The 16,241-nt window shown below is 31.8% G+C and overlaps 3 protein-coding genes and 1 non-coding gene across 5 annotated transcripts; 1 reads left to right on the top strand and 3 right to left on the bottom strand.

Annotated features, from left to right (window-relative positions):
* Positions 1-183: 183 nt before the first annotated feature.
* LOC114421690 (translation initiation factor eIF-2B subunit gamma-like) lies at positions 184-4,203 on the bottom strand. Of its 2 annotated transcripts, none has more exons than XM_028387745.1 (13): positions 3,968-4,203; positions 3,794-3,889; positions 3,635-3,712; positions 2,992-3,072; positions 2,690-2,909; positions 2,551-2,603; positions 2,177-2,226; positions 2,003-2,090; positions 1,650-1,910; positions 1,450-1,542; positions 1,244-1,348; positions 950-1,066; positions 184-871 (listed from the first exon to the last, which is right to left on the bottom strand). In XM_028387745.1, the coding sequence occupies exons 1-13, from the start codon at positions 4,031-4,033 to the stop codon at positions 806-808; spliced, it is 1,374 nt and encodes a 457-aa protein (XP_028243546.1). In that variant the 5' UTR covers positions 4,034-4,203; the 3' UTR covers positions 184-805. The 2 variants fall into 2 exon arrangements, with proteins under 2 accessions (XP_028243546.1, XP_028243544.1); XM_028387743.1 differs by having other exon boundaries at positions 2,551-2,609; positions 3,968-4,202.
* A 2,422-nt stretch (positions 4,204-6,625) lies between these two features.
* On the bottom strand, positions 6,626-8,404 carry LOC114421689 (probable polyamine transporter At3g13620). The gene has a single exon (XM_028387742.1). The coding sequence runs from the start codon at positions 8,284-8,286 to the stop codon at positions 6,838-6,840; it is 1,449 nt and encodes a 482-aa protein (XP_028243543.1). The 5' UTR covers positions 8,287-8,404; the 3' UTR covers positions 6,626-6,837.
* Positions 8,405-12,014: 3,610 nt separating this feature from the next.
* TRNAG-UCC lies at positions 12,015-12,086 on the bottom strand. Its single transcript has one exon. It is a non-coding gene; the product is annotated as a tRNA-Gly (tRNA).
* A 56-nt stretch (positions 12,087-12,142) lies between these two features.
* LOC114421686 lies at positions 12,143-15,520 on the top strand. Its single transcript, XM_028387740.1, has 3 exons — positions 12,143-12,329; positions 13,736-14,119; positions 14,667-15,520. The coding sequence occupies exons 1-3, from the start codon at positions 12,158-12,160 to the stop codon at positions 15,374-15,376; spliced, it is 1,266 nt and encodes a 421-aa protein (XP_028243541.1). The 5' UTR covers positions 12,143-12,157; the 3' UTR covers positions 15,377-15,520.
* Positions 15,521-16,241: the final 721 nt, after the last annotated feature.

Here is a 16,241-nt window from a genome sequence, read left to right as displayed (position 1 = left end):
ATGTAAAAAAAAATTAAAAATATTTGTTTCGTGTTATAACAATTTATTCATTTTGTCCCTTTTGCTAAGCTCCAGTTTGCAGTGAAAGCAATCTAAAACAGGTATTATAAGGGTACTCTTGAAGAAAAGGAAGATATATATTAGCAAAACCAAAATGTATATGTCGACTTTTACTAATAAAAAAATGTGTGTAAAAATGGCTTCAATGAGACTCGCAATTCTCTAGAGACAATTTTCTGTAATTGCAACACTCGCACACATCACATGCTCAACTGGTTGACGCTACCAAGCTTTGAGAACTACCCCTCCCTCTCGCAAAAATAGGGAGGAAAAAAGTGAGCTTAAACGAATTACTTACAAAGCAAGCATCAAATTCAAGTAAACATTATTATCACTAGATCTCAAACAAAAAGCCCAAACGAGATACGCCAATAGTACTACATTTGCTCGAATACAAAACTGATGGCGCTGGATTATACCGCTTTAGCACAGCAGCAAGATACCAACCGAAAGTCCCTTGTAACATATGGCAGAAAATTGTGATGAAAGGGAAGCAATTGGTAGTCATTTACACAAATGAATATTCAACACCGATTGCAGCCATTTTCAAACAAATTGCAAGAAACTGCAAAGGGCATGCATATAAATTGGAAGTATTAGAATTTCTTCGTTGCTCCTTCTGCTAACATCACCAAATTGTAACTGCTGACAGCAAAAAGCACAAAATTTGCTCCAAGCAATGATCAAGCAGAATAGAAGTCATTTTGCTATGTATTTCCCCAGCCTCCATTTTCACATTCCAGATTCATTTCTTAGCCAAGACCTCCCCCTTGCACTCACTACCAGCAGTGACCACAAAACCTGCTCCAACCTGCCAAGACAGGCAATGTTACATTCCAATTCAAATTACAATCATGAAAAATTGCCACAAAGAGGTGAAACAAATTACTTGGCAATCTTTTAGGATGGCACGTTCTTGGAGCTGTACATTGCTGCAGATAATAGAACCTTGGATTGAACAAGATTCTCCAATAGTAACATGATTCATAACTACTGAATTGACAACCTGCATGCATAAAAGCAAGTCAAAAGAAAACTTGGTAGTATTAACATTATTGAATACAACTCTTCAGGTCAGTGTTGCTGACCAATCATCGAGGTTTGGAGATCATAGTGTTACCGATAAATCAAAAGACCAAAAAGTAACTTCCTGTTAAATTGTAAAAATAATATATCATCCCACCTTAACATTGGGACCTATCCGACAATGACGGCCAATGACAGATCGTTTCACGCTGCATTTGTCACCCATCTGTGAACCTTCCCCCAGTATACAATGTGGTCCAACCTAAAAACAAATCACAACTATTTATATAAACTTAAAAATGGGAAGAACTAAAATAATGCTCCCGAAACTGTATATCAGACCGCACAACTTATGTAACTCACAGTTGTTTTTGCCCCAAGCTCTGCAGAAGGATGGATAATGTTGTTTTGAGCAGAGAAGGAATACCCTGATAAGTGACTAGCCTCTCCTGTCACCTGTCACAGTAAAAAATAAATCGCCTAAGCAACCAGAACTATACCCAAAGAAAAATTGTAAGGCAATAGCAAGTGCCTAATAAAGGCCATAACAATAACTAACTCACATCTCGGTTTATGTCACTGTATGCTTGTATAGAATTTAAGCGAGCACAGTACTTGCTGCTTCCAGCAATATACACACAACATTTGTGGGTTCTTCGATCAGAAGTAGAACCATGAGGACCCAGTGCATTTCGTAGATGAAAGATTGGTTCAGATGCATTAGCGAGTATTTGAGATAGCATTTGTTGATTGCTTTGAGAAATAACCTTTTCAGTTCCGTTTTCTTCTGCTTGTGGCATACCATTTAATAATACTTCTGATTTCTAACTCTCATTTAGAAAATATGAACAAGGTTAGAATCCTTAAAAGTATAACATTCCCTAGCCTATCTCTGCAAAAACCTTTAACAACTAACCAGTTGGCTCCGGACTAGATATGGCAATACATCATGCTTTAAGCTATGAAATGCACTCTTCTGATCTAGAACTTCTTGTAGAACTGATCTGCAAGAAAAGTTTGTTTCAGGATACAAACATGAGTAATTCAAGACTACGAATAAAGGAGAAAGTTAAAAAGTAAATGAATGTACCTTTTGAATGCATACAAGTGGGCGTCCATTAGATCAGCTCTTATTTCTATCTACATGAAGGACAAATAACAACAAAGAGAAATAAGAAATTGCAGAAGTCTTGCATTTAATTTTCTATTATTCAGATGAACAATTCATATTTTCACAGAAAATGCTATTTCTTTAAGATTGACAGATTAAACATTTTTCTTACACTGAAAGCACAATGACCAATTTCCATCTCTACACAAATCACAAACAGAAAATACCTCCAATAGTAAAGTTGGTATAGACACTTATATCTCACACTAGAAGTGTGAAAACTCGTAACATTAGAGAAATTATAGGCAGGAGGAACAAACTAGGAAGGTTCAGAAACAAGAAAGAAAAAGTACCTGGCCAACTGCAGGGAGCATGCTCTTCTGAATTCGAAGATCTTTTTCAACTTCTGCTCCTGAAAAGAGTTGAAAGATTCCACATGAGCACACATACAACAACAAAATGCCATATACAAGGGAAAGCTAGATAACTAACCAGTTGCTATGTGAACTAAAAACTGTTTTGTGGGGTCCAGCCCTATCAAATCATAACGGCCAGGTTTCTTGATTTTGTCTTTCCCACCAGAGGATACTGACTCCGAAGGTCCACTTACAGGAGCAGAGCAAAGCATAGCAGTGACAACTGCATCATGCCGTCTATGAGTAGCTGCAACAGCACCAAGTGGAACATCGGTAACAAGATCACCACTGACAACCTGCAGAAAATCAACACAACCATAAAGAACAACATTATTTATATCACAGGGTTCAGGGACAGGGGAGGGGGGGATATTCCACCAAAATGTCTTTAGCTGTTAGGTGATGCGAAATGGCCCGAATTGCACCCGCTGTCCCCACATCCTCAGGAACTGCAGCAACCTGGAAAAAATTTAAACAGAAATCATCACCTTTGGACACAGTATCAGTACTTTAAAGTACAAACTAAATAAGACCCTTTAAATCAACTTTAGAAGAAAATAAAAAGCAAAACGAATCAAACTTCTTCCACAAGTTAAAATAAGCTTAAAGCATCTCAACTTCTGAAGAATTTAGATGGGAGAGCTTCTATAAAAGTTGAAGTACATAAGCTTACTTTAACTCATGGAAAAAGTTTAAGACCCTGTTTGCATGAGTTAAAAAAATCCTCTTATGCATAAGCTAATTTACAGAAGCTCTCCCATTTTGCTTCTTTAAAAGCTTATTTTAATTTATGCATGAGCATTTTTTTAATTCACTTTACCTTCTTATTTTCTTCTCTAAAAGTGCTTATTGAAAAGTTTATCCACCCATGCTAATTCATTCTTTTTTTTTTCCTCCTATAACTTACTTAAGTGTATCCAAATAAAACCTACATATCCTTATGCTTGTGGTCACTAGTGAGACATATATAGAGGCAAGGAATCATGTTTGTTAAATTTTCTAATATCCAAAAAGTGATTACCTCAACGTGGAGGCGATCAGCATAAGCCCCCGAAATCCAAGCCCCAACATGAAGAACCGCTTCTTCGCCTTCAACCACCTACAGTTAAAAAATTCATTTACTAATTCACCATTTACCCTCTCCAATAACATCTAAAAGATTGCAAAAAAATGAAATTACCACAATGAGATCTTTGAGGTTGCTAAGCTCCAAGTACTCGAGAACGTAGGAGAGAACGGGGCGATTCGCCACCGGAAGCAACGCGTTCGGAAGCTCCTGCAAACAGAAATAAGCGCTTCAGAATAATAGAATAGCATCAAAATTTGTTTGGTTTGAAGCATTCGAGTTCGGAACCTGAGAAACGAGAGGGAGGAGCTTCTTGGAAAGGCCACCGCCGAGAACGACCACTTGGAAATCCATGGCCGCGACGCCAAACAGGGTTTTGGGTTTTCGAAGGGTTCTGTTTTCTGTTTTAATTTCCCTAATCAAATATGGGATTCTATACAGCACTCGCTCTCACTCCTTCATTCGCAACCCCAACCCCAAAGCCAAACACGCCTCTGAGATTCACCTTCCTTTTAGTTTATATCACGAACACACTATGGGTCGCTCCATTTTGTTTAGTTTTTTTTTCGTTTTAGTACTTAATTAGATTAAAAAATAAAATATGCGAAAAGTATAAAATTACAAGAAAAATATAAAAAATCATTTGTCTTCTTTCAAATCATTTTTAACAAAAAAATTGATATCTCCTGTTGTTTTCTTTCTCTTTCCAATTTTCAAAATTCTCATTTCTTTCTTGTTTGGTGTCAACAATGTAGAATAATTATAGTGATATATAATTGGATTAATAATTGTTGTTGTTCTCTTTCTCTTCCTAGTTTTCAAAATTCTCATTTCATCCATGTTTAAACGATGTGTCAATAATATAGAATAATTAGAATTATATAATTGAAATAATAATTATTTATTTAAAAAATAAATAAAAATGACTTATATACTTTGATGATTTGACCCACTTTAACTATAATTTAATAAATAAATAATATTAAATGGTGGAGAAAAAATAATCCTATGTTATACTAATCTTGAAATGATCATTAAATGCAATTAATTTTATCAAACTTATCTTTAAAATAATTATATGTCACAAATAGATCTTTAGGATAATGTCCGGCTTCTTCGATGTGTCACTGACATTTTCAATTTTTCTGTGAATTTTCTTGAAAAATATTCCACCAATTTGCTGTCATTTTTCACCAAATCACATGAATCAATTTAGCAATACTGGAATTTTTATTCTTTAATACTGAATTACATGAAATTTTAACTAATTCCGTATATGAAATACCTATTATGAAAAGAGGAATAAATAAAATAAAATTTTATATTCAACTTCCAAGAAAGGAATTTGTAACAAAACAAACAAATAGAATCTAAATTATAATCTCAAAATGGAAATGAATTAAAAAATTCGACCCAAATTTCAAGATTTTTTTCATTTTAAGGAATATAAAAAAATGCATTCCAGTTCTATTATTATTATATTCCATATTCTAATTCAATTGGATACTAGAAAAAATGAATTCGAAATTGTAAATTATAGTCATATTTGTTTGGGACAACACATAATATGTGGTGCTTCTCCCTATTTTACAATTTTTCTATTCAATATGCTTGGTAACACATTTTAATGGTTTATAAGCTACTTTTTGGTTTATAAAATAGTCTGACTAAAATACTTTTGTTTCATATAAATAGAGATTAAAACATTTTATTTTTAAATTATAAGAATTAAAAATGTTAATTTTAACTTTGAAGGATAAACAAAATTAATTCATTATTAAAAGAATAACAACATATTTAAGTTTTTTTAATTATATTTATACTATAATTTTTAAAAATCAATAAAAAAATTATATTTTAGTATATGTATTTATGTATTAAATTTAGTAATAATTAATTTTATTTAATAATATATTTTTAGGATATATGAACTGTATACAGATACATATATTTAAGAAGTATATTTATATTTATTAAATTTAATCATGTATTGTATTTATTTCATACAATAAATAATACATTCAATATTTATATAAACATTATATTAATAACTTTAAATATGAAAATAGTCTAATTCGGTAGATTAAATATGTTGTGTAAATTTTTTATAAATCGTTGATATAATGAAAAAAACTTTAAATATTTGCCTAAAAAAATTAAAGATATATATACACGTTAGATATTTCGCAACGTTCGTTTTAGTGGTGTAATGATATTGTCCACATTCTATATATATTTACGCTTTAACAGTTAATACCATCAGTACCGGGGCCCTACCACCGGTCCCACTTGAGGAAGCAGTTAAGCGTCACAAATAGGCATTTCGTGCGTACACCATAAAACAAAAAAAAACAAAAAAAGGACAAAATGACTGACTCATTTGTTTTTTCTTTTTTGGTATATCCTGAATTGTTTAATTTATCACAAATAATAAATTATTGCATTAAGTATATTATTATGTAATTATGTTTACATTTTTTTACGCAATTTAAGAATTATTTGATACTTCATTAATTATTTTTATTTAATATATAATATTTTTAAAATATAAATAAATGTCAATTATAAAATATTCATTTTAATTTAAAATTTTCATGCTTAAGCCAATACGAAATATTTAATGGTAAATTTTATTATATTTATATTTAAAATAAAGTATTTTTTAAAAGAAAAATTTTAATAAATTATTAAATGATATAAATTTGCAAGATTTATTTTTGAAGTAAGGGGTCTACATAATATAGATACGCACACTTTAGCCATTGATTCTTATCTTCCCTTTGAAGTGATCTCAGGGGAAGAATTTGATTCCCTTGAAAGTGGAAGGGACATCAATTCTTTAATCAGATATTCCTAACCTTTTTAATTTCGTAACATACAAGATTGGATCTAGAAATGCCAATTTGAAATAAAATAAGCATAGCAATTGCAACTAAAAGACAATGCTTTATGCTACCCAAAGAAAAAGACAATATTTTGCTAATTGTTTAGGGAATCAACATCGTCATCAAGACATTTGCATTACAATTTATACTTTAAAACATAATGACTGAGGAGAATCCAATTTCTCCAGCAGAAAAAATAAAAACAAGATTCTTGTTCCCCAAACAAGTACGTTTGACAAAGATTCCATTAAAAATGGCAACCATACCCAACTTCTACAAAACATAATCATCTTCACCCAATTTATCTCCCACACGGCTGAATTCAAGCCACTTCCTAGACTTAGAAAGATTCATGAAATAATATAAAGCAATCCCAAGAAAGGTCAAGAAGGCACTAGCCACATACACAATTTTGGAAGCAACAGTCATCACATACACCAAAAGAATTGATGGTACCAAGCACATTATGATTAAACCAAAGAACCCCAATGGAACCTGAAATGGCCTTTTCAAAGCAGGGAATTTCCTCCTCAACCTTAGGAAAGCTGCAAACTCCAAAAGCATCCCCAAACTGTACAAGAAATTCACAGTAGATATGATCTCTGTGAAGGTCAAGAAACTCATGCCGAGTGCTACAACTGTTGAGATCAAAATGGCCATCCAAGGAGTGTTAAACCACTTAGACCTTTCACCAAAAATTCTTGGTATGAATCCCAAATCAGCCATACCAAGAAGCTGATATGCAGCACTGCTTAGTTGGGCTTCAAACAACCCAATTATTGACAAAACAGCACCAATTTCCATCCAAATTTTCAACCAATTCCCAGCAATGACCCCAGCAACATGTGCAAAATACCCACCAACCCAACTTTGTTGATCAAGTGGCATAGCCCCAGTGGTAGCCAACAAGGGAATTATGTATCCCAAACAAGTAAGCAACCCTGCAGATAACAAGGCCTTTGGGAAAGTCTTATGTGGCTCCTCAACTTCACCAGCTAGAGTACTAGCACTGTCCCAAAAGTTCAAGTTCCAAAAGATGGTGTTGAAGTACAGTGTCCAATCCTTCTCCACACCCTCTTGACCAAAACTTAGCCATTTGCTGGGGTCAATTTTGGGCAAGGAAAACAAAGACAACAACACAAAAGGCAAAAGTGAAACAACACCAAGAACAACTGCAGTATAACCCACTATAGCCAAACCAGAATAGTTCAAAAAGGACAAGACACAAGTGGAGAGAGAAATAGACACAAAACGAGGGAAGCCAGAAGATAAAATTGGGATCACCAGTTTGAGATAATCTATGCATAGAACCGGGTATGAGGCTAAGTTGATGACTCCACTGAAGAACTTCCAGAAGCCCATGAGGGAGCCCCAGAAGGGTCCAAAGGCTTCATTGGCCCATATCACAAACCCACCATTGCCAGGGAAAGTTGTGGCCAATTCAGCAGTGAGAAGTGCCTCTGGAATGCTCCAAATGAAAGGGAAAATCACAAAGCCAAGGATGGCTATTAGAGGGCCTGCAGCTCCCACTGCAGCCTCTTCACCATAGGGGCCTCCAGCAACCTCAAAATAGATCAGAAAAACCAAAGGGAGAAGAGCTAGCTTCTTGTGTTGTTTGGTGTTGGAACCATGTTGTTGTTCTGTCTCTGACTCTTCTCTATGGTGGTTTAGAAGATGCTGTTGGGAACTTGGAGTTGAAGAGTAGAGAGGAGAATCCTCCATGTTGGGTTATTGAATGAATGATTGAATTCAACAAGAAAAGTACAGTTATAAGATGAAGATACCAATCAAAGGGTTGAAATAGAAAATATGATATATTTTTTTAAAAGGTCACATGCTGCTGTTTCCTTTGCGTATGTCTCACAAACACGTTTTTATATTATGCTTGTAAGAATGATCCAACTACATAATATCTTGACGTGTACTCTAATTGCTGGTCCCGCACTTGTAGGGAAGTCTTAATTATAGCCTTCCATTTCGTTGAACATTTTTATTTTTGTTGAATAAACAATTTTATGTAACAACCGAAGAAATATTCATCAAAAATAAAAATCGGAGAAATGATTTTCTCTGTCAAGTTGTTCTGATTGTTTAAAGATAAATAATTTTAATTCTATTTTGTGTTTAAATGATAAATGTTTCAATGTTTTTTTTTTATATTCTATATTTCTATACTTTTTTTTTATAATTTTTAATAACACCTAAAATTCACCCAACCGTGAATCATGTGATGGTGTATGTCAACTGATTTGCTTGATTCATGTCATTATAATTAAATATTTCAGTGTTTAATTGTGAATCCACTGAATTTGGGAATTCACATTGTTGAAATCTGTCGGATTTTAGGCTAATTTGTTTGGTGTGTGCTTTACAATGGTTAAGTGGGGGAGGAGGAAAAGCAAGTGTGCCAATTGAGGAAGCTTCTCATGTGATTGTCAATGATAATGTTATCATGTTATGTTCTCCGTCATGTGCTTTGTTTGTCCTTAGTTTTTCAAGATTAAATAGTTTGTGGACTCAAGTTATAAAGACTTTAGAGTAATATTATTTAATAACAAAATTTCATATGTGTAAAAAAAAAATCATATATAACATTTATTTTATTTCTATAAATCACATCAATTTCCAATATTTAATTTTTTTAGTTGAACCCACGAATTCGAGTTCAAAATAAACTACGTTCATATTTAGGTTTGAACATTGAATCAAATGTAATGGAGTTAATATTTTCCCTCTAAATATATTAATTTAATATGTAGTATATGCCCTTAAGGTTATTGCGTACAGACCTTGTCCCTTAACGGAAAAGTCATCCAAATCTTTGCAGACATATCACCACTTCTTTGGATAATTATTTTTTTTGTTTTGTTTTGGTTTTTGACGCAAAAGACTTTATTAATTTAATGAGAATGATCACGACGGTTTTTGTCAAGCTATTCTTTTATTTGTTTCGAGTTAATAAAGCAAGTATCAATAAAAATATAAAACACTAAATGTCTCAAATATATATATAATCTTAATAGTTGTTTTTATTTAATTAATAAAATTACTACCAGGATAATAAAAAACTATATGATTATTCAAATAAAAATAGAGTTACAATTTAAAACATATCATAAAAAGTTTACAATGTACATATTTATAAACTTTATCTTGTAACAGCATAAAAAAAAACTTTATCTTGTAATACTAACATTATTTTATAATTTTAAATATGTTGATAATGTAGAGTACGTGATGATAAAGGGTAATGTTAAATCCTCTTAGAATATCTATAATATATAATTTATTTAGATGAATTATTTATCATAATTTTATGAATTTTATAATTTTACATAAATTTAAACATTTTATAAGGTATATACTCTAATACTAAGGTAGTTGAAATGAATAATTAACTTAATTTTATAGTTTTTACAATGTTTAAAAAATATTATATTTATGATATAAATTTGTTAAATAATGATTGTTGATCATATAAGCAATGTTTATCATGTATTCTCGTGAGAAAAAAAAATTACACAACATTAATTAAAGTTAAATAACTAATGTAAGTACTCTTATTTAGATAAATTATTTTAAGTAATATTTGTCTAACTTTTAGATAAATGAGTTGTTTATCTAAAAGTTATGAACCTTATAATGTCACATAGATTTAAAAATTTCACTTAAAAATTTATTTCAATATTAAAGTTGATAGAATAAATGTTTAACTTGAGTCAGATTAATTTTTTTAATCAAAAATAATTATTTAATTGGTAAGAATAAATTGAATAATAATTACTTATACAAATAACTCACTACAGGAATACATTATGAAGTCATTTGTTTCAATGATAAAAATTTGTTAAACAACTTACAAAGCACTCACGTTGAAAATGTTTTTACTATATCATTTTATTATCTTTTATGATAAGTATTAAACAAGAGGGAAAAATATTTATTGTGTTAAAAGTGTAAAATATATTTAAAACTTAACGTGTAAGAGGGTAATATTAATATGATTGAGGAAGGGAATATCATAACGAGTGATAGCAACTATACAGAATAGTGATAGCGACGGATCGAAATCTTGAGTTTAAAATTATACTGCAGCTCTGCGTGGTGTTGTTACATAATGCAACAAATTTTGTTATATAAAAAATAATGCATCAAATTTATTGAACTATATTCATAAAATATTTTTTTATCATCGAATAAGCAATATTAATGAATGAGATCTCTGTTAATTCTAGATAATCTCGATCGATAACAACTTAGTTGGTATGGTATAATGATGATAATAATAATAATAATTTTTTTACTATTACATGTACATTTAATGTGACTGTATATTTTGGATTTAAATTTAAATACATTATTAAATAAAAAAAACCCATACCAATTAATTTATATATTTGATTGTATGATAATAAGGTTTGAATGTATTTTTAATTTTTTTTTAGAAAATTTAGACAAGTATTACTTTTTTTCTAACACAATCTTAGATTCTTAATCAAATATGTTACGCTAGAATTAATAAAAGAAGTAATAATACAATAAATAGTCCATATGTTAATATATAAATTAAAAAATACATTAACATTTAATTATAATTTGTGATGATAAATTTTTTAATTTCATAATAATTAATTTAAAAGTCTTATTTACTATGCTTTTTAATTATACAATTGTCAATACAAAAAAAAGTCACAATAATATTAATAAAAAAAACACGATATCTATCAACTAAATGTAAAATTAATCATTCCAAACATACTTAATAAAATTGAAAGTATGTTTGAATGGATTAATTTCACATTTAAAATTGTTCAACAATTCATCAAAAATATTTTGATTATAATTTTAATTAAAAGGAAAATTCAAGACGTGTTCTATATATAAGTTTAATTTATACATTTTTATTTGGAGGTATTATACATTAAATTTAATACTAATAAAAAATATAGTATAATTGAAATAATTTGGACATAAACAATTAAATAAAATGGTTTATACAATACACGTAGTTTCTTTGAGGCAATTAATGTTTTCTTATTTCTCAAATTAATTGATAGGTACAACTTCATCCCCATCCCTTTATTGGGTTCTTAGAGTAGTTGACCTATAATTGCCTTTAGTCGGTGCCTAATACCCTTTTCAGACACGTAACATGCTTCCCATTTCCAATTCCAAGTTCATCACATTAGCACTTTCCCAACGTTTAGGACTTCCATAAGTAAGTTATTAAGTGAATGCACCCCTAACCAAACACACACAAGGTGCTATAACATAAGTGATAATTGACAAGAGGGTAAACAAATGAAATGCTATTTGAGAATTCAAATTATGGGTAGGGGTGTTGTGGCTTTGTTGAATTTATCAATATATAACATTAAAACTTAAAAAAAAATGCAATTAGATATATTTCATACTTGTTTGGAAGAACGAAAATAAACAAGTAAAAAGATTGCGTTTGCCGGGAGTCGAACCCGGGTCTATTGCTTGGAAGGCAATTATCCTAACCGTTGGACTACAAACGCTTCTTGGGTATGAAATCTCTTTATTTTATAATTAGTATATAACTATCTCTTTGATTATCGCATGGATTCAAATGTCTGTAGTTGCGTGCCTAAACTGCATTGCAATTCCTGAATTGGAGTATAGAGGCATGGAGGGAATTCCTGTGAGGACTGTGATACCTTCAGCTACAAGAAGGGTTCCCACCCAAAACAGAAATTTACGCTTTGCTGTTCGAGCCAAACTCTCTCCTTCTGATTTTCAAGGTACCCACGTAACAATTTCTGTAGAAATTTATTAAAAATCTAAACTTTTAACTTTTAGCTTCATCCAAATGAATTTCGATTTTGGTTTGGTTAGATATTGATAGATGATGGGAAGGGATGATATTATCTGTACCTCTCTGTTAATAATATATATAATTTTTAACGGATTTTAATTGCATCTTATCGTTTTAATACTTATGGAAATACAATTTTTAAGATTTTGCTCCTTTAAATTGGTGGATTCACTTCATGCATAGACAAAAGCAATGATTTTCTCTTAGAAAATCAACGGTTAAGATTAAAATAATTTCCTTATTTATTATATATTTGAATGTATTTTATCATCATCTAATCTTTAAATTTCTCAATTGATGATTGTAACTATTGACTTGTTGCACTAAAGTTAGGAGAATCGAATGTAATTTTTTTTATAGTTTTGTCGTACAAAAATCTAATGAGAGGATTTATTCCAGTTATGAAGTACATGCTGGTTGTTAATATACGGTTTACTCTTTAAATGGATATGCATCTATCTGGCCAGCAGTCCCTACTTTAAATGAATCAATGATCACAATCAATTATTAATTTTGATCTGACTTCACAGTCAATTATTATTTTTTGATCACAGACTTCACAGTCAATTATTATATAGTCGCGTCATTTGCTTTAGTGGGGTGAAGTATTATTAATCAAATCCTTCACATTTTTAATGCTGCAATTGTCATTGCAACTTGCAAGGTATTTTAGTGGAAAAGATTATGGCAATGTAGCTAATTGGTTGATTTTTGGTTGTGTAAGTGTGTTGGCTTCATCCGATTTCTGTATCTACATGGTAATTTATGTTAAATTTCAAAATTTTGTAGTTAATTTCTTTTTTAGCTTTAAATTGAGTCATGCATACATGAAGCTTGATTCAACCAGCTTCTATTAAATTGGCAAAACTAATCAGTTTAGTATTTGTTGTGTCCAATGACTGGTAGTAGTAACATGGATTGCTTTCCACATTTTTTGGACCAAAAAGTACTTCCCTTTTCTAATTTATGGGATTGATCAAAGCCTCAAAGGTAGTTCCATTGATTATCTGCCAACTAACTTTAATATATGTTATTTGTCAGGCACTTCTTTATTTGAAACGTAGACCCGAGTAATTTCTTTTCTCTTCACATGCAATGTTTCTCTATTTTTTTACCCTTAATTTGTGATGAAAGGGGGTAAGTGAAAGGGTTATGATGTAATAACACATCTTTCGATAAGGAAAATCATTTGTTAATTGTGTAGCTTGTAGACCATTTCAATGAAGACCACTAAGGTAGACAATTTGGTCACTAATGTTCTAAAGAAGTACTTGTGATCGATGTTGAATAATATTTTAGTTTATTCATCAATCTCTGATGTTCCTGCCACAGATTTTCAGAGCTATGCTAGGCCTTCACATCTCTTGCCAGCCTCTGAAGTGAAAGTGTATACAAATACATCAGTAGAAAACATTTCGTCATCTTTGAAGGAGGATGGATCCAAATCTTTATTTAGGGTCAAGTTAGTTACAAGCAACGCTTATGGCTCAGCTATTAGTGACTTAAGTGCTGGACTTCTACTATGCTTGATAGATGAAAACGGAAATTCTATATTGCAAAGGATCCCTGTGAGTTTGATGATGGGTCGTTCTACAGAATCAGGGGATATGACTAATATTGACATGCTTCATTTCCAAAGAGGTTCTTTAGATGAATTCATTTTTGAGGGTCCTAAAATTGCACGACTTGAGGCTCTTTGGGTCAGTGTTGAATCAGGTATATTATTATTGTTTATTTGTTTTCGAGTGATTAAAATGTTCATAGACATCATCCCTGGCCTACAATTTTGAAGTGCCTTGATTAACAAGCTTGTCTACCCACAAGTGAAATGCTAACAATATACTCCCTAACACTTTTTTTAATACACTATCATTAGTTGAAATTTATTAGAAATCATAAAATTTGTAGGTTTGGCTTCTTATTTGACAAGTCTTACTCGTGATTTTGTAGTTTCTAATAATTTTTAACCAGTAGAATAAAGTGTATTAGAGAATGAGTTATTAACACTCCTGCCGACAAACTTGTTTTTAGGTACCGAGGAAAAAATATCCCTTCTGCATTCTTAGCTAGGAAGCCAGTATACTGTTATATTTCTTCTGGCTTCTTAGACTCAAATTCCAGTTTTTAAAACCATTATGCAACCAATATATGCTCTCTGTGAAACATGAAGAACTAATTGTTGGTACAATCATGAGTTCATCCCATATTTATCTGTTTAAACCTAGACTTTCTAACAACACCCTTCTTCTGTTTCTAAGGTCAGGTCAGTGGCGCCTAGGAAGTGTATCCTTAATGGTTATTAGCTGTGAAGGGAAACCATCAGGACTGGAAGATGGGGTAACAAGTTACACTGGCTTCCAGTATGACTTTCAGATTGATGATGTGTTGCTTGGTGAGGGAACTGATCTGTCCATGTTGGAATTAAGACCTAGCCTTGTGACTGAGCTGGAAGGGATTGATCCCATAAGCATCTTCAACAAAGGACTTAATGACCCTACCTTGTTCTCAAGTCCTAAGATCTCAAATGAAGAGAGCATGAAGGAATATGCAGATTTGAAGTTCTCATTGTTATTTTATGATGCTATGTTGACACTATTCGGTACATCAGTTGCTTCCCTCTCAGCTGGGGAAAATGCTGGGATTGCTTTCTTGATTGGTGGGATTGGAGGCTTCTTGTATCTGCTACTATTGCAGAGATCTGTGGATGAATTGCCAGCTTCAGAATTAATCACCAATCACAAGGGAAGAACTGATGCACTGTTCAGAGGAGTGAAGGGTCCAATAGCAAGTGTGGCATTGGCTCTAGGCTTGGCTGTAATTGCATCAAGATATAGCTCTGGAGATCTTGAACTGATGCTAACACCAAAAGATCTCATAGTTGGAATGATGGGATTTCTTGCATGTAAAGTTTCTGTGGTGTTAGCTGCATTTAAGCCTATTACACTAGGTCCAAAGTTACCAAGTGATATGTAACATTGTACTTTTTTGTCGTTTGTGAAGTGGTTTAATTTTTAAACCAGGTGTAACTTACAATTATCAATACCGTGACCATTATAGTTGTATAGTGCTCATTTTAAGTGTTTCTTACGTACTCTTTGGCTGGAAAGGAATGGAAAAGGGGAATGAGATTTTGATAAAAATTGTTTATTTTATTCGGTTAAGGAGTTTGAAGGGATGGAGAAGAGAAATGAAGGTCTTGAAATCTCTTTTCATTAGTTTTTTTTTTCTCTAATGGAGGGAGAATTTTATTTCTTCCATTTCTCTTTTCTTAAAAAAGTCGGTTAAATTTCAGTTTAAATACCAATAACAATTAAGGAAACACAAGTACAAATGAAATATGGGTACAAACATTACATGTGGGTGAGACAAATTTTAAAAATGCAGCTTATGCTAATATAACGAACTTCCTAGTGACTGAAAGTAGATAACTGATTACAGTTATGCTAATACTCCCACTCAAGATGGGGAGAAGAGATTCTGAAGATCCATCGTGGATATGAATTCATAACAGCGATAAAGGCAAAGGTTCGGTTAGAAAATCAACCAACTGTGTAGGTGTATGAACATGAACCAATTTAATAACATCTGCTGCTATCTAAATTTTACAAACAAAATGGCAATAAGTTCTGGGATTCATTCGCTCATGAAAAGCTGGTTTTGAGGCAATAATGTATGTGGCCGGAAACATGAAACCCAAAATCAGCAAGCAATTGACCCAAGTGAGCTCACCAAGGACTACTAAAGATCTGTCTTCTGCTTTAGTGGACGATCAATCCTGTTTCAGCATTATATTTATGGGAGCTTAAATGAAGGAAACAACGGAATTATCATAAATATA

The sequence above is a fragment of the Glycine soja genome, chromosome 8 (genome assembly GCF_004193775.1).
Source record: "Glycine soja cultivar W05 chromosome 8, ASM419377v2, whole genome shotgun sequence".
Taxonomy (NCBI): Eukaryota; Viridiplantae; Streptophyta; class Magnoliopsida; order Fabales; family Fabaceae; genus Glycine; species Glycine soja.
This window is presented reverse-complemented; position numbering and strand designations above follow the sequence as displayed.